Source organism: Xiphophorus maculatus, chromosome 19 (genome assembly GCF_002775205.1).
Source record: "Xiphophorus maculatus strain JP 163 A chromosome 19, X_maculatus-5.0-male, whole genome shotgun sequence".
Classification (NCBI taxonomy): Eukaryota; Metazoa; Chordata; class Actinopteri; order Cyprinodontiformes; family Poeciliidae; genus Xiphophorus; species Xiphophorus maculatus.
The window spans coordinates 14,103,392-14,121,456 of NC_036461.1; the positions used below are offsets into that span (position 1 = coordinate 14,103,392).

Consider the following 18,065-nt stretch of genomic DNA (forward strand, 5'->3'; position numbering starts at 1 on the left):
CAATGTAGCAAAAATGGTAAAAAAGGAGATTTGTATACTTGACATTTTCTATTTGAGTGACTTTGGACAGAATGAAAGTAACATGTAATAATAAGAGTCATCCCAGAGTTACAGCTTTCTAATATTATTTCACCATAATAATTTATACCAAACGTAAAAGAAAGCAGCAAATAACACTGTCCGTAAGTCCACTTCTGGATAAGGATTCTCGATCGTCTTCACCTGAGAAGCTTCATTTTTCGTCCCCACCCTCTGTCTTGTCAAACTCAACCCTCCACTTTTCTTTTGTCACAAGGTTACTGAATTAATAATCTATTATTAGCAGCCCTCCGCGTCACAGAAACATCTCGGGAGACTGTCACCCCTGTCATCAGAGACTGTCGTCCATAATCGCTCGCTGCAGGCTGCCAGTAGCAAAGAGTCGCAGCCGTAACCGTGTTGCAGATGGGATACCCAGATGGCCTCTCCGAGCGCCCCGCACTCCCCTCCCCACCCACCCACCCTCCGCTCCATGTCAGCTTGGCATGAAGCACCAGAAGAGATGCAAGGCGAGCGCAGACGTTTGGCAAAGATGCCACCTCGACGTTGCTGCACCAGAGCGTTGCGTAAATGGAGTTCTCTGGAGGGAACGGGTGTTAATGGGTTTAATAATGCGGGGGTGAAGCGACGCTCAATTTACGCAAATGTCACCAGCGAGCAACACTCACTGCGGATGCCAGTTCCTAGAAAGTCTGGATAACCTGTGAAGAAAAAAAGTTTGATTTATGCCATTATTTGAAAGGAAAATATGCGGAATTATTGCCACCAACCATTTAGTATAGAGAAGTTAATGGAAAAAACTCAGTTCTGCTTATTCTTCTTCCGTTTATACTCATTTTTGTCTCTTCCACTTCCTTAACAAGATGCTGCTATTATATTTCTCACCAGATGCAATTAGAGCCTCTTTAAGCCCTTTCACATACTCACTGATGACTCATCCCTTTTCTGTGTGTATGCGTGTTCCTGTGTGTCTCACTGCTTTCTCGCTGGCCTTGTTTTCCATCCACCTTTCGTCCTAAACTAACCACGTCAACAATTTTTTTTTTTTTTGGTGCTTCCTTAAAACTCCTCTGGCTGCTCTCTCAGCTCATGTGCAACCAGACTTTGAACCAGCCAACATTAAAAAGCCCAGAGTCATGAAATACAAACACACACGTGCCCGGCTGCCAGACGTGACTCAATACTCACACATCCCAGAATTGCCACATCTGTCCCAGCAGCTGTGAGTGTCCGTGTGCTTGTGTTGGTTTGTGTGGTTTTATTAACACCTGGCTAGAAAACAAAGCAGTCTGAGACAGACAGACACGTCAGTCTGCGTGACGTGAAGACACACCATGCATAAGTGGATGAGGGACTACGTTCAAGCTGCTCTCGTGGGAATATTGATCAGATTCCTTCCATGGATGTTTTGCATATGTTCATCTTATGCATGCCCAACACCTGCACAATAAAGTGACTCACCCTTGTGCGCAACAGCTGTTTTGACAGCAGGAACAAAACATAATCTGATTATTGATGATAGCTTGAGTAACACAAGAACATCAGGGTGTATCTTAACTACAGCAAGATCAGTTCAGACATAGAGTATTAAAAGTGCACACCAAAATACAATGTTCTCAGAAGAAATTAAAGATAGATATAATACGCCTGATTATAGTAAGCAAATGACTTATTCTATTTTGTTCTGTAGGAATTTTACAATGAAAATAATTTATTGCCTTTTAACAAAACAACTCATTTAATAATTTCCCACCAAATTAATATGCAGATGTTTAAAACAATATCTCACTCATTTCATATTTTTCCAATGTACACACTCTCTTGTAATCTATTAAAGGAGTTGTTCTCTAGAAGTTCTGAAGTTCTTTTAACAATTTCCTATGGACTTTGGTTGCTGTATCACAAAGTCTTTGGCACAAAAAGTATTAAAATAGCTGACGTAGAAAAATTTATTTACACTATATTTACGTCCTTTGTCAGTTGGAACATAGTGGGTCTCAAATGCTCTGAATGCAGACTGGGTTTGCTGTATGACAAGGTTGCTGTCTGATCACCTGCAAATGCCTTGGAGGAGGGAGGGGCTCAAGGCAGCACTCACTGCTTGCTGTAGCTGCAGTACTATTGGTGCTTTATGTGCTGTTGCCAAAGTCTCTAAATACAGGAAAAAGTTACTAGATTTGTCTCTGTTTTTGTATTATTTTTAAAAAATGCTAGAAGGGTGTCAAAAGATGGTAAATATAGCCACAAAGTTACTAAGTTGGCAGCAATGCTGATGCTTAGACCTTCATGATAAGCATTTTCCTATTTGCCAACATATATAGCAAGATAAGAAACAATATGACTGCAGCTCTACACCATTATAAAGTCAGGGCTAAAGTTATTACCAAAACAAATGTTTAAATCTTTAATGTGAAGGCCTGTTGTCTTCATCAAAACTGCAGAATCCATGTTAATTTACATCATAATGCAATCGAATAGCAACATTAAGAAGGATAGACAGAGTAATGAACTCACCATTTCTAACAGCATTTGCTTCGGCAGACAGATTCACAAAGATGTTTTTGTTTTACATACACGGAGGCATCACTTTCCAGAGTTTGTGCACTTGTCTTGAAAACTAGTCAGTCCGAAGTTGAGATAGGAAGACTGAAACAAGTTGGGTCTCCTTAGATCACGAGTGCAAATACAGTAGAAGTATTTCATGTCCGTTGAAACAGACATTATTTCCACTTTTACTCTCCAGCAGCCAAGCATCCACCTCAAAGTGCCAGGTGGCCAAAGCCCTGTGCAAACCCACGCATCTGCTCTCTTCTGAGCCCACGCAAACACACATGCACACACACTTCTGCACAACAGACTTTGATGTCACCAGCGTTGATATGTATATTTCCCTCCAACTCTCAGACTCGCGCAAGGCTTTATTTTGTACACAGAGATATCGGAATTAATCACCTCGTCAGGCTGGGCTTATCCTCGCACATACACAGAAATCGTGGTATTAGACGCATTAATGCTCTCATGAATATGCATTAGACAGTGATTTGCAACACATACAGAGGATTACTTGTGACACACAAATTCACTCTCATATACATGCAGAGAGGGTCACAACTCACGTAACACCCACACACAGACACGCACACACACATATATATACATGGTCATATGCACACCTCATGTTGAAGTTTTTCTCCTCACGCAAACCTGCTAAATGTTGCTAGATTCGAGCACTTTTCACCATTTATTCTCTTTTTCTCACAGAATGCTAATTTAATTGTTTAAAGGGTTTCTTTTTATAGCAGCTCTTCCACTTGAGCGTTGCTTTCCAGAGCAATCCCCAGCGGTCGCCTGCAAGCCTTTGTTCCAAGTGAAGGTTTAATTAAGGTGTCTTGGCAGCGAGACTCAGAAAAGGAGAAGACAAAAGATCTCACCAAGTGAAACTGTTAAAATCCTTTCAAAAACAAGCTGACAGCTGTATAACCGGCTGGATTATTTTGAACATTTGCATTTTTCAAGCTCTGTTCAAGCTATCAGTTCTGACGTTTGACGCAGTAATCAATGAAATGGACGTTTTTTGTTTCTTATTGCAGTAAGGACGATCTTCAACCCAGCGCCGGCCGTTCCTGACTTGGATTTCAGTTTCTACAGGGTCTCTGATGTGTTTTGCTGTAATGAGTCCGAGGTGAAGAATCACAAATAACACTCATGGATCATGTTACTTTTCACTTACATGCACCATCATTCCATCTTTCTCAGGCAGGCATGCACAAAAAAACTGAAATTGCCATGCAAAGCAATACATATATGAAACCAGATTTTTCCATTTAAAGAAATCTAACTTTCTTTTCTCACTGACATTAAATCAGACTGAACTTAGCCTGTTTAAGTTACTATGGTTTTTTTTTACGTTTTTGTATTGCTTTCTTGAGATTCATAATTTACATACATACATACATACTGTGTCCTTATATGATTTTGGAAAGCCAAAACGATAGTGTCATGACCTTTGTTTTTGGAATTATTTAACTCTGCCTGGTCACCCCTTTGAATAATGGCAACACATAAACTGGCTGGGTGAACCCCAGGGACCGCTGTGTGTGAAAATTCCAATAAATCAGCAATTTCAGAAGCACTCAGACCATATTTAGAATCAAGGACCAAACCGTGTTAAAATCACTTTAATCCCCATTTTTACTCATTCAGGGTCAGTGACATGGGGCACCCTCGGTGGAGTCCAAACCTAAACTTTGTGACAGCTTTTACTTTGGTAACAATGGAGCCCACGCAATGTGAAAAAGTCTGTAAATTGGGCAGAAAATCAAATTAGCTACTTAATTAGGACAGCTGATTCTGAATTATTTCTAGCTGGAAAATGGGTTTTAAATGTCTACCTGATCGATGTACAAAAAAACTCCAGTGCACAGTGATAATTTAAGAAATTAAACTCCTAAAAAAATACCTTTTTTATGTTGTTTGAAATCTTGCCTCTTACATTTCAAACAACATATATTTGAAGATCTCCAAATGGCAACATCAGAAGTAAACTGAGATGTGAGTTGAAAATGGACCTCTGAACAGATGCACGTGTGCTTCCTGCTTCATGAACTCCTGTCACCCCATCTATAAATCATCTATTGAGCCAAATGAACTCACAGCTTTCAGAAAGACAAAAAGCATGTCTCCAGAAAATGTACGCCAAGACACTCTGAACACTAACTGTCAGGCGATAACAGACGAGCTGCAGGGGGCAGGGATTGATGGGAATGGTAGTAAAAACAACAGGGCAGATGTGCTCTTTGGCGGAGTTAGTCACCCCCCTCTGGGGATGAGGTGGATGTCAGTTTAACTGGGTTTCTTTATTTGATGTGGTGATGCGGGGCGTCGAGGTGCTGTCGCCAGGTGTGGGAACATGAAAGGGAGAGTTGACGAAAACGAAACATGTCTCCTCTCTTTCTTCCCCCCCTGATTGTCAGGTCATGGAGGTACTGTCATATTATTTACTGTGCAGGGGGAAGAGGTTGAAAGAGCACTAAAACATCCCACCCACGAGTAGGTGTTTGTCATATAGTCAGATGATTTCAGATCATTTTTGATCTAGCTAGACAAGCTGGAATATATTCCAAGATAAAGATGTGATGCTTTACATAGAATTCCAAACAAAAAAACAATCATTTTGGGGTATAAATTTAAATGGTAATCTTTTATTGAACATGAGCCACATTGTTTTTTATGTACCGGTATGTATATTCTTTACTTTCAAAATATTCAAGCCAATGATATTCTAGATCTCAGACTAATATGCTTACCCAAACAAAGCAGCTATTTTTAGAGCAGGCTAATGAAGATTTTTATAGTTGTCTGATTCCAGAAATACTGCTAATGTTGCTGAGAGTTAAGCTGGATATTATTTCTGAGATTCATGCCTGCCATTTACTTCTCACCTGGATCAAGACCCAAAAGCTCAGCCATTGATCCTTACAGATATTCTCCATTCAAGCTGACTATTTTGCAGAGGAATAGCAAAAAATATCAATTAGATGTGCAAAGCTAGAAGAGACATCCCTCAAGAGATTTTAACACAAATTGCATTCTTGCAATTTGTGCTATTACATTCTTGTGCTATTTACATTCCTCTTCACAACTACTTTATGCTGAGGTTTATGGCTGTGATGTATCAAATTGTGAAAATGATCAAGGAATATGAATATTCTTTTCAAGGCACTAGATTCAGTTTCGTCCTCATGTGCTGCTGTTTCTGATCTTTACAAACTGATATGTCACCAGGCTCTCTAAATTATGGAGATTGTCACTTGAAAGGTCTGAGTTTCCTTTTAGATCTATTAGCATCAGAAGGATAATTTAATTAGGAAGTGATTTAAAAAATTGCCCTTATGAAATGTATTAAAGTGTACAACCCTTTCATGAAGACACACTGATTTAAATTCCAACTAAATAGTCATTTTAGCATTTTTCTTTTACATCTGCAGTTTTTTAAGTGATTAAAAAACAAAAAATAATGATATTGAAATCCTATAACAACAGCCTTGTTTTGTTTTTAATGCATAAACATGTACCTTACTTTAAATACACCCACACTGTTAGCAGATTTTTAGTGCATATGCTTTAAAGAGAACAGGTCCTCTTGTGTTTGTGCGTGCACGCAAACACATGCACTAACACGCACACACACACCGGTATGGCTGAACAGTGAGGGAGCTGTAATTCTGCACATATTTCTGAACACAGAGGGAGGTAGATTGATTCCCTGCCCTGGTGTGAAGCCGATGACTAACAAAACGGTTCTTTTTCTCCTTTGGCATTCGAGTTGGCTGCGGGCTCTGAAAGCACCGGTTTATTTTTGAGCTGTCCCAGATCACCGCTTACTCTGACTCTCTGACAGATCTCAGTTTGGGTGAATCTAAGCGGGTAGATCGCCACATGTGTCAGCTGCTGGTTGACCCTCCTGTTCGGACACTGTAGCCGACACGCACCGTGCACAGACAGGCGTGTCTCACAGGGACGTGCCCCTGCTCGGGGTACGGAGGAGAGAAAGAAAGGCTTTGGGATGACAAAGTACAAGGCACCCTTTGATCCTCAACCAACATGCCATCCTGAAGGGCTTAATAGTCAGGGAAACCACCTTTGATCTCTACCTGAGGACCATCAGGTCTGACACAGATTCTCTCACACACACTTTAATACATAATAGTAAAGTGGTCAGAAGCAGTCCTTCAATAATCTTCACCTGCAACTCACTGTCAAATTTATGTTGAATATTGATACCATTTTTATAAAACATTTTTACTAGCTTAACAATACATAGTCTCTGTCTTTGCTTTTAAATGCAGGATTGTTCAATGGCGCCTATAAAAATATAAAAAATGTGCATTTGTTTCCAGCCTCCACCGAGTTAATTCTTTGTAGAGCCACTGCAGTTTCATTTTTCTCTGTGAAATAGTTTAAGCTCTATCAGATTGCGTCCGGGTTTTCATTTGTCGAACCACACTACGCATTCTGTTTCTTCCACTTCTCAGATATAATGTACTCTATGTAGGTTTATTCCAGTAAATCACATTCAGATTTGTGATTGAACTAGGGGCAAAATGTGAAAAGTGAATTCTGTGTTTGTCCTTCAGTGTAGCTTCAAAGAACCAAAACTGTCTGAAATTACATTCCTCTGGCATCTTTTGATCTTTTTTAAACCCAAAGAAATTTTATCTTGATTCATAGCGTCAAAGTGATATAACTACAACTGAATTATGATCTAGCTTTCTTCTATTTGATATCCAGTACCATGGTAGAAATAATGAGTAATTATGTTACAGTGCTGCTCCACTCACCAGGGAAATAATAGCAAACACATGCTGAACTCAGCATACGAGACTGTGCATGTCATTTAACATTTTTATTTTTTTATTTCTTTTTTGCAAGACAGTATTAATCTGTTCACACAAACACCAGTTTGTTGGGGAAACATAACAAACAGGAGCTCTGTCTGTGCAAAAATCAATCCTAAAGATGGCTGCCATGGTTCCAGCCTTCTTTGATTCTCATCAGGTCCTGCTTTATCACTGTTTTATTATTCTGGAGCTGGATGATGTCACAGGATCTTCCCTGGGAGAACTATTTGAGGCATGCAGACTGTTGTCCAGTTCTGAAAGCCTTCCACAGAGTGTTTTATGGGTCTTTCTGACCACGACCACTGTGTAATTAAAAGGCTGACTCATAACAGTGAGCTGCTACTAATTAGAGACATGGTGACATAAATTACTATAATATATTTTACTGTGTTTATTAAATGACAAAAGGCAGAAAATAAAGCTTTGCTAACTTGCACACTAAACACCACGCACTGCTGCCTTATTGTTTTATCTTTGGGAATTTCCCTAACCAAGCGTTTTACTTATCCTCCCAGTATCCCCCACCAGTATGGGTTTTTTCTGACCTTTCATTTTAAATCCTAACGTGTGACTAACTTTTCTCCTTGACCTAAAAGCTGTTCAATTTCTCCCGGTTGCCTCCTTGCAGGCAGAGCTGCTGACCGGCTACTCGGTGAATAATGTGGAGGATGCTCATCATGCCGCTCAGGAGCTTCTGAGGCGAGGCTGCACGGCAGTCATCATCACTTTGGGACCCCAAGGCTGTGTGGTGCTTAAGGCACAGGATAAAACTTCGACACATGTACCATCTACTGCGGTCAAAGCAGTGGACACAACAGTAAGGAAAAGACACATAGTTATATGACTTGTCATGTGAATGGATTTATACCAGTATATCATAAGTTTTTTTTTTGTTTTTTTTTTAAGTAATAATGTGATGGGTACTTTATAGTTTTGTCATTTTGAAGGAAACTATACATCAATAAATAAATGTTTTGTTTTTTTTTGTTTCTTATTGTTCTCTAAAGATAAAATAAAATAATTTATCTTTAGAGAATTTATCTTTTATCTAAAGATAAAATAAAATAATTTATCTTTAGAGAACAACTGTTATTTATGCTCTTCTTGATAATTGTAAGTCCAAATGGGACATTGTAACTGCATAAAAAAAAAAAAAAAACTTACTTAATTATTCAAAACTACAAACTAAGCCTTTTACAGTCAGTTTCAAAAAATTTGATCAGAAAAAACGAATCATATTAATGTTGAATAAATATCAAAGAGAAGCTTTCAAATATCTCATATAAAAACGTGAACCGAACACAACAGCTTCACTGTTCAAATGGTTTTATAGGAAAATAATAGAAGTATTATTCAGAACCAAATATACCAAAATTAACCCTTTGACACAGCTAACGCATTTCTATTGGGGCAGTTTTAAAGTGTTATATTCATCCATCCATACATCCATTTTCTTCCGCTTTATCCGGGGTCGGGTCATGGGGGTAGCTGTTTCAGAAGGGAGGCCCAGACTTCCCTCTCCCCAGCCTCTTGTTCCAGCTCCTCCGGGGAATCCCAATTCGTTCCCAGGCCAGCCGAGAGACATAGTCCCTCCAGCGTGTCCTGGGTCTTCCCCGGGGCCTCCTCCCGGTGGGGCGTGCCCGGAACACCTCACCAGGGAGGCATCCTGGAGGCATCCTGACCAGATACCCGAGCCACCTCAACTGGCTCCTCTCGATGTGAAGGAGCAGTGGCTCTACTCTGAGTCCCTCCCGGATGACTGAGCTTCTCACCCTATCTCTAAGGGAGAGCCCAGACACCCTACAGAGAAAGCCCATTTCGGCCGCTTGTATCCACAATCTCGTTCTTTTGGTCATGACCCAAAGTTCATGACCATAGATGAGAGTGGAAACGTAGATCGACCGGTAAATCGAGAGCTTCGCTTTTTGACTCAGCTCTCTCTTCACCACAACAGACCGCTTCACAGCAGACGCTGCACCAATCCACCTGTCGATCTCCCGCTCCCTTTTTCCCTCATTTGTGAACAAGATCCCGATAATGTACGGATTATATTCAATCTGTAGAAATATCAGACTCCTGTATCAGTTGATAGATCAGTTTTAAAAGCATGTAGTCTTATTTAGTTTATTCTTTTAGTTTACATAACTGCCCTAGTCTGAATGGGGTCTATAGTATTCACTGTTCATGTCACTTAGTTGGAAATAAGAAGTTCTAAACTTTTTGCTCAGTGGAGAGAAACAGTATGAATCTGGAAATGCTAGACCATCATACAAACCTAGTTGATCAAGCTGAAATGAGAAAATCTCCACCTGTACATTTTCCTTTGTGGTAAGGACTGCCATCTGAGCGGACAGCTCTGATGTCTCCTGTCAATCAGCTCCAGCAGCTCGTTGAGATCTGCCAGGTCTCTTTAATTGCAAGCTTGTTCATGCAGAGTTGTGCATGTGTATAGTTTAGAAATGCAAATTACAAAGTGAATCTGCTACGTTTTTTGCCCACTAAAAAACATAATGCTTAAGCTGTCTTTTATAATACCAAATAAACAACCTGAAAAAAGTATCTCATATGAGGTTAAGATGTTGCCGATCATCCATAATTGATTTTAAATTGTTGTTTTTGTGCATAATTTTTTTTTTGGTTCCCAACTTCAAAGTTTGACGTGTTTTGTTAACATTTTATGTGATTGACCAACACAAAATTACGTCAAAAATTATACATGACTTTGAAAATTTTTTCTCAATTAAAAATCTGAAATGACATGTAGGTTTATTCAGCCCCCCTCAAAAAAAGACTTTTTAGAAATAAATGCAACATGTTTTTCTCCTGTGGAGACTGAATTTCTTTCTTTGCAAGACAGCTCAACTTAGTCAGATAAGATGGACACTGTCTTTGAACATCTATTTCCAAGTTTTGCCACATATTCTCAATTGGACTTATGTCTGGACTTTGACTGGGTCGTTTTATCACATTGATCTAAACCATTTTATTATTGCTCTGGCTGGATGCTTGATGTTGTTGTCCTCAAGTCTGTGTAGCCACAATTTTTTCTAATTTCTCAGTTGCTCCCTCCATCTTCCAATCTGCTCTCTTCAGAATCTCTGATCCTGCTGAAAAAAAGCGTCTTCACTGCATAATGCTGCCAACACCATATAATGCATCACAGACTGCAATATTATAACATAATCCTAACAATTAAAGACAATTGTTTGCAATGAGTTTTATTTAAGAAGACCAGATTATGAGTGGCTGAATATAAGAAATCTGTTCAATCAGTTTCGATGTTACCCTCAGCAATAACTAAGGGCACATGAAAATTAAATCATCATTTTAGATGGAAACTCCTTCTTTTTAAATTACTGTAAGTGTTGTCAGCCCTGAGCTTAGCTGTTTTTAATGTTTCCACAAGTACCCATCAGAGTGTACTGACGCTTTCAATCTAACTAAGAAAACTAAACAATTAAATGAAAAACTTTGTAGTTAAGTTCTGTGACTGTCATATGGAATCTGACAGGATAGTTTATCCTCCTAAGCAGAAAATTTTCAGATTCACACTTGTTTTTTTCTGCCTCTTCACCTCAGGCGAACACTAATCCGTTGCTCTGGTAGATTTATGTGTGGATGTGGTGACCACCATCAGCTTCCTCTAATCTTTAAAAGAGTCGTTGAGTCATTTCACACCGGCCTCTGTGGCTTGTTTTCGTCACACAAGCCTGGGCTCGATGTTTCCTGCCACTGAGGGTTTTGTGAGGTCTGCGTTGCAAGCACGTCATCGCACAGCGGTGTTAATCACATCTTCAATCAGACCTGAGAGAGAGGGGATTATTGTTTGTGCAATGGTTTAGTGCATAATACTTTCCTTTGGGACTTTTACTTTGCAGTCATTTTCTTAAACTGGAGCTAAACTTTTACAGCGCACCAAGATGTACACTTAAACCACAGCCGATATTGTGACAGAGAGGAAAAAGCAACAAATTAAAAGTGACAAGGCTCGCGTGTTTGTATCTGAAGTGTACAGCAGCATCTACTCGTCACTTTCCAAGAACTAACCCCCCGATTTCGCTCAGTCTGTTACCACCACTAACCCTCATAATGGCCCTCGAACCCCCTTCAGCCTCTCTTCCATGACTCACCTCTCAGGCCTTTACCAGTCAGCAGAAAGCTGCGGTCGGGCCTGCTTGCATGCCCCCATTACCCACTTCTTCTGTTCTTTGATAGGCCTATAAATCTCATTGTGTTTAAGTCTTTTGGACATCATAATCCATCTTCCAGTAAGTCCTCTTTTGTTTTTGTTTTGTTTATTTCACTGAGGCAAAAAATTTAACAGGTTATCACTCACTTTTCCTGATGATGCAATCCACTTGCTGATGATTATCTCTATCAAGAGTGAGAAGCCTTTTTAAAGAACTATTGTGAAGTATAAATTCAACTATGAACAACTAGCTGACTCAACTGCGGTTTCTTGCAACTTTTAACCAGGCTACTGTTCTGCTTTGCACCACAGGCGGCACAACAAACTCTAATCAAAGGGAAAATTTGGTTATTTTAAAGAGCAAAGCGTGGAGTAGGTTATGAACTGTCAATATCTTCAGGGTAAGGGAAAATATTGGAGAATTAGAGAAACCTTCTGATGAAAGAGTTGAGTTAACAGCATAACGGGGTCAAATCAAGAGTTATTTTCAACCATTCAAGCAGTTGTACAGTAGAAAATCACAGTATTACTGTTGCATTAGATACGGTAGTTGTTAAAACACTTTTTCCCCCCCAATCAAACAACTTAATTCTGTTGTGTTAAATGGCTGGGTTAAGGACAGATTATAGGGTTCTGGGTCTTTTTATTGCAGAGTTACCACATATTTGAAACACACAGAAGTATCTTTTCCTAAAACAGTCTGGAAGGAATTTTGATCTATATTTTCAAGAGTCAGTGCAAATCTAATTACAGATGAAAAACAGTACAGTTGAAAGAAGATTCACTCTGACTGCTATCTACATGAGATCTTGACTGCCTTTAACTACAATTCATAACCACACTTTATGACAAATCTTTAAGCCTATGGATCTTATTTGGAGCACTTGAGTCCTTCCTGTCACTTTACTTTTCCAAACATCTGTGGCTCTGTCTTTTTAAGTGCTTGATGAGAAAGTGACTAGACTTCCTATCTCCATACTTGAAGTTGCTTTACCTTTTATTCAAAAGGCTTTTTTCGTGTTTTCAAGTAATCAAGTATGAATGCATTTGCCGCCCTTCTCACACACTCTGTTTCATCATCTTCCCCTTCTGCATCTGTCTGAATAACACTTTACACAGGAGGAGCAATTATGGTCTGAGTCAGGGCCATGAATCTGGATGAATAACAAAGCAAATCATCCAACTCTGGGTCTCCCCTGTCGCTTTTGTCTCAAATTGAGTTCAGGTTTCCCTTGCTGAGATCAGAGTCTGGGCAGTTTCGTGTGGATGGAGTATACTCACACAGAGCCACTTTGCTTCTGCAGGACTTGGGTGGGCCTGGTTTCCACTGCCCTGGGAGGTCTAAAAGGTAGACAGTCCTCTCTAAACCAGACATTACAGTAGTCCGGTGGGTCCAGTGAGGCCAATTGTTCCCAGTCTTCTCCAAGGAGAGCAGGAATGAAAGTACAGATTCCTTCCTGGAAGACTGAAGCAAGGGAATACCTCCTGGTTATGGTATTTTGCCACATCATCATGCATGGTGGGCTGTACGTGACCCACCATCTGCTGCTCAGCAATACAGATGTCAGATCATACCTCTGCCACTTTATAGTCATGTCAGTCATTCTGGGTTGTTCAGAGAAGAGGGCTTAGATAAAGCACAGAGGAGGGATCAAACATGTGAGGGGCCTAATTGGTCCAATTAAATGTGTGTTTGATCTCTGAGTCTTCCTCCCTCGCCACTTCAGAGTCCTCGGCCGAGTGCCACAGGAAGCTTCCGGGCGCGAAAGCCAATGTGAGTCATTGCTGCCCCTCAGTTGGTCTCCGTTCTCCCCGGGGAGCCCTCCATTGACAGAGGCAGTAAGCTAGGAGTTAACTGAACACAGCTCCATCTGTCACCCAGGAACGGCAGGCAGGATCTCAGAGGGGAGCTGTGGAGGCTGGAAAGGTTCAGGTTTTTTTTTTCTTTTTCTTCTTTTTTTTTTCAAATCTGCATTTTCTATAAGCTGTCCATCTTTAGTTTTCACTGGCGACTGCTGTGGCATCCAAATGCTTTATTTCTGCAAAGATCTCATGTCAGTCAAAACATGTGGGCGCATCCAGTTCTTTTCTGATTATAAAACTTCTCTCTCTGTGCTCGTCTTTGTCTGAAACCAGAACAACAACTGCTGTTTTGTGTGACATGTTCTGCTGTACTTCTTTATTGCAAGCACACTCTGTTGTGTTTCTGTAAGATGCTACAAACTTTTTGAAAACCTCTGGGGATTTTCAGTAGCTGCATCTGCATCCTATTGCATTTTCAGTTCAATGACATAGAATATTTATTGAAAAGAAAGAAGTGAAAAGAAAGATTTTGACCCCTGGTCAAACCCGACCAACTACGAGGAAACGCTTGATGGAAATAAACATTGATTAATGAATGACGTATGAAAACGACAACTTGGCAGGGATTCAACTCCATGGGGAGTATTCAGAATTAACTGTGCTGTAGAAAAGTTCTCGAAGCACACTTTGTTAATCTTGTAAGCCTGCCATCATAAATTTCTACTTCAGAGCAGAGAAGAGGCAGAGGAAAGGCAGCGGAGGTCAAGACACAACGGACGGGGCCGACCAATAACAGCATCACGGCTCGTCCGGAGAAAGTGCTTGTGTCATTTGACTGACAGGACTCCAGATCTAACCTTCGCCAAAGTGTGTCGAGGGCATTGGTGGGCAGCTGAAGGGGGTAGCGCTTGTCATCCCCGTTGAGCTTCATTCAGCTGATCCAGGAGCGTCAGATGCCAGTCTCGGTGAAGGAAACTTCATTTTTAAGACAGAGGAAGGTTTAATGGTCCTTTTCAGTCATTTAAGCTGGATTCTGATTCTGACAAAGTCACTCTTCTTAACTAAATGTATTTTTACAGTTCCTTAAAGTGGTGAATCCGTTTGTTTCAGTTTAGTCAGCAGCATTAATTCTGGTAATATATAACAGGCTTTTCTTACAATGAGATATTCAGTCCACTCCAATCTCAGTTTGAATCTCTCTAATTTATTCCAGTACACTTCAGCAATCAGTCAGGAAATGAGCTAAGATAGGAGACATGCTCGAACCCCATGCTGCACCAGCTAGGACCAATAGCTAATAAATGTGCTGCCTGCTCTACCGCTATTGGAATTTAACAGTCGTGGTTTATCCGTTTTATTCTCTGACTATTAAGTTGTACTAAAATGGCTAATGGCCTACTTCCTTCCAGCTTCTGTAGTGGCAATTAACAGCTTTAAAGATTTTAAAGCATACAGATACAGTCATTTTTAGTTCCCAATACATCGACATCGACGAGTTTCACTAAACCTCCTTATCCCATTATTCCGTTCAACTCTTATCTAGTGTTGTGCAAAAGTCTTAAACCAAACCTTTAAGAATACCTGAAGAACTATAGATCAAAACCACTTTAAAATATTACAAGTATTGCTTCTTTGATGGAAAGTGAAGGGGTTACACTCAGGTGGAATCTATGGTGCAGCATTTTGTTATTATTCCTGTTTACCTATCAAAATTTCCACTACAACATAAGACAGCATGCACTGCCAATACGCCTCTGATAAGCATGTATCAATAGCACTATGTATCCAAGTTGGGTACTCCTGCCAGTTCTTTGTCTTGAACCCAGTTACTGTGCTAATGTGATAATACTTTGTGCAATTTCTTGTAATATTTTACAAGGTTTGGATATATGATTATTTGATTATTCCTTTTTGTGCCATTGCCATGATCCAGAGGCCTGGTAACAGTAGGTGGAAGATGCAGTTTATTAAGCATATTCAGGCGTTTTTATCACACTGAACAACACTGAACACAACCTGGAATGTTTGCTGCCTAAAAGTTCAATCTTAGTCTCATACAGCCAAAGCACAAAGTCCCAGAGTTCAACAAACTCCACGTTTATGCTTGCTGAAGTAGGACAGAAGAGGCTTTTTATTGCATGCCTACTAAACATGATATATGGTATATAGATGGTGTCTAATAGTTGCTATGGAAACTTGATAACTTCTTTGCTGCAGTTCTCTGACAGTGAGTTTTTACCTCCCTCGCCATCCTGCTCTCTGGGTGGTAAAGGAGGTGAGACAAACGTGGATCCTGTCCAGTTTCTAAAAAGAAATGGCCTCTGTGTGGTGTTGTATTTATAACCCAGGGCAAACGTAAGCTAAAGATAAAAATGGCTTTAGTTACTTTCCTTTAACAAGGTTTGTTTCGGGAACCAATACGTGTCACCTGTGATTTTATGCAAAAAACATTAGACGTTAAAACTAAACCAATTTTATTTAACTTTTCAGCATGGGATTAAGCGTCTGCAATAAATGGTGAATTTATTTTACCGTGTTTTACTCAACCTTGCCAAATATTTGTCCACATCTGTATAATTCGTTGTCATACTTGTCATAATAATTGTTAGTATAGTATTAAAATATAGATTCCTTTTTAAATACCAGAGATTTGTCTTTTAGCTAACAGAAACCTGTTCCAGCCCCACCTTGTCACAGTGTTAATAGACAAAGCCAGTTGTTTTAAAAGGGATTCGAAGGCAGATTACTGACACGACAACAGGTGTATTAGACTGAGAGTGAATCATAAAGAGGGCTGAGGTTAAATAAATAACTCTGTCACGACGACAGAGATTAAGATCTTCTTGTTTCTATGGTCACATCGCCCAACCTGTCCTTCCCAACATGTTTACAGCAGAGGATTGCTCAAATCCACTCAAGTAGCATCCCAGTATCAGTCATGACACATTTGCCTGGGAGAGGGTCCAGATCCGAACCACGGGGGCCGTCTCCTGCAAAGCCCAGCCTCCAAACACTGGCTGCAGAATGGCCTGGGCCAGCTGAAAGACAGACATAAACACTCCATGGGTTTAAACGTGGAAATCCAATGGGCCTGTGAAATGTTTCTTCTCTGATCTCACTCTTTCCAGCATCCCTGCACTCCACGCAGAGGAGGATGGGGGAGGGGGAGCAGTAATAACGGCCTTTTAAATGTCAAATCAGCACCATTTGTGAATGCTGGGAACACAGAAGCTTGTCAGAACCTTCCTCCTCTCTGACCGGGTCACGATTGGTGGTTTTTACTCTGCCTCCTTGACTTATCCCCAGACAAAAGAGTTACTCTGAAGATGGAGGGGGGATGGGGGGATGAAGACGGAGTGCAGCGAACTCCTCAGAGCTGTGGTGATGAGTAATGGCATGGGCTTGTGAGAACCAGCGTCGGGGGGCCGTTTGCGGTTAAACATGAGCGTGTCCCTACATACCACTGCTCCTTTTCCCATCAGCGAACCCCCCCTCCCTTACACCAGACAATCCCCTCCAAGGCGTAGACAGCACATTCCATCTTTATCAATAGAGCAAGATGGAAAAAGGAACGATTTATGAGGTAATACCAAAACTGCTGCCTGTTACAGTGAAACCACATGTTTCTATAAACAGTTAATAAAGCAGCCTTTTTATTTTTTAACTTTAAATTAATTCTTTTTGCAAGTTGTGCTGCCATATTTTTTTATAATCTATTATTCTTAAATATTTTAATATAATAGCTTGACCATTTTTAGCAAAGTTATCAGTAAAAAACAATCCATTATTAAACCAAATCAAAACTCATTTTTCAGTTTAATATTTAAAAAGTAATGCATTAAATGGCAAAGTTCTCAATGATGTTTAGTGCAGAAAAAGCTGACTGAGACATTCTCTCCCCTCCTTTTATTTATTTATTTTTTATAACTGGTTGTAGGTTTATGGAGTTCAAACGAAGTAGATAAATGCCACAGCACCCCCTACTGTTCAAGCCTCTCTGTTTTGTTTTCACGCTGTTAAACTTCAGCTTTTTCCATTTTCTCACATTTGAAAGTAGGAGAGGTCTAAAAACGTTAAGTTGTTTTCTACTGCTGATAAAATGTTTACACCACAGGTTTGTGCAAATGTGATGACTGTTGAACAGACGCTCAAAGGCCATAGAGAGAAAAAAAAATCCTGAAGGCATCCTTTGTGTGATTTTTAATGTTGAAACATTACATTTTTATGGGGGAAGTGGTGTGAAAAAAAAGGATTGTACAAAGTGCAAAAATCAAATTAATGTATTTTCCCATTTAAAATACACAATTAATGATTTTAGATGTGAAAAGCCCACATCACCTCTTAGTAATTTACAGTTACTGTTGTACAATGTGTTACTATATGTAAAGAATTAACCAAACTGAATCATATATTGTTTTATTTTGCAGTTAACAGTAGCATTATTTGATCAACAAACATTGAGCTGTACTGAAGAAGAGTCAACTGTAATAAGTTTTTTTTTTACATTTATGTTGTATAAGATCTGTCTTTATTTGACGGCGTTTACGTGCAACACGGGTCAGCAACAATAATCACGAAGATAAAGAATAAAGGATCTAAACTTTACCAATAAAACATCCACAACACCATTACGA

The 18,065-nt window shown here is 39.9% G+C and overlaps 1 protein-coding gene across 1 annotated transcript in view; it reads left to right on the forward strand.

Moving 5' to 3' along the window:
* rbks (ribokinase) overlaps positions 1-18,065 on the forward strand; it is a 34,936-nt gene that overhangs the window by 15,017 nt on the left and 1,854 nt on the right. Inside the window, exons 7-8 of the mRNA XM_005799162.2 lie at positions 3,630-3,721; positions 8,068-8,256. Of these exons, the coding sequence (XP_005799219.1) occupies positions 3,630-3,721; positions 8,068-8,256 (281 nt within the window). The remainder of the gene's footprint in view (positions 1-3,629; positions 3,722-8,067; positions 8,257-18,065) is intronic.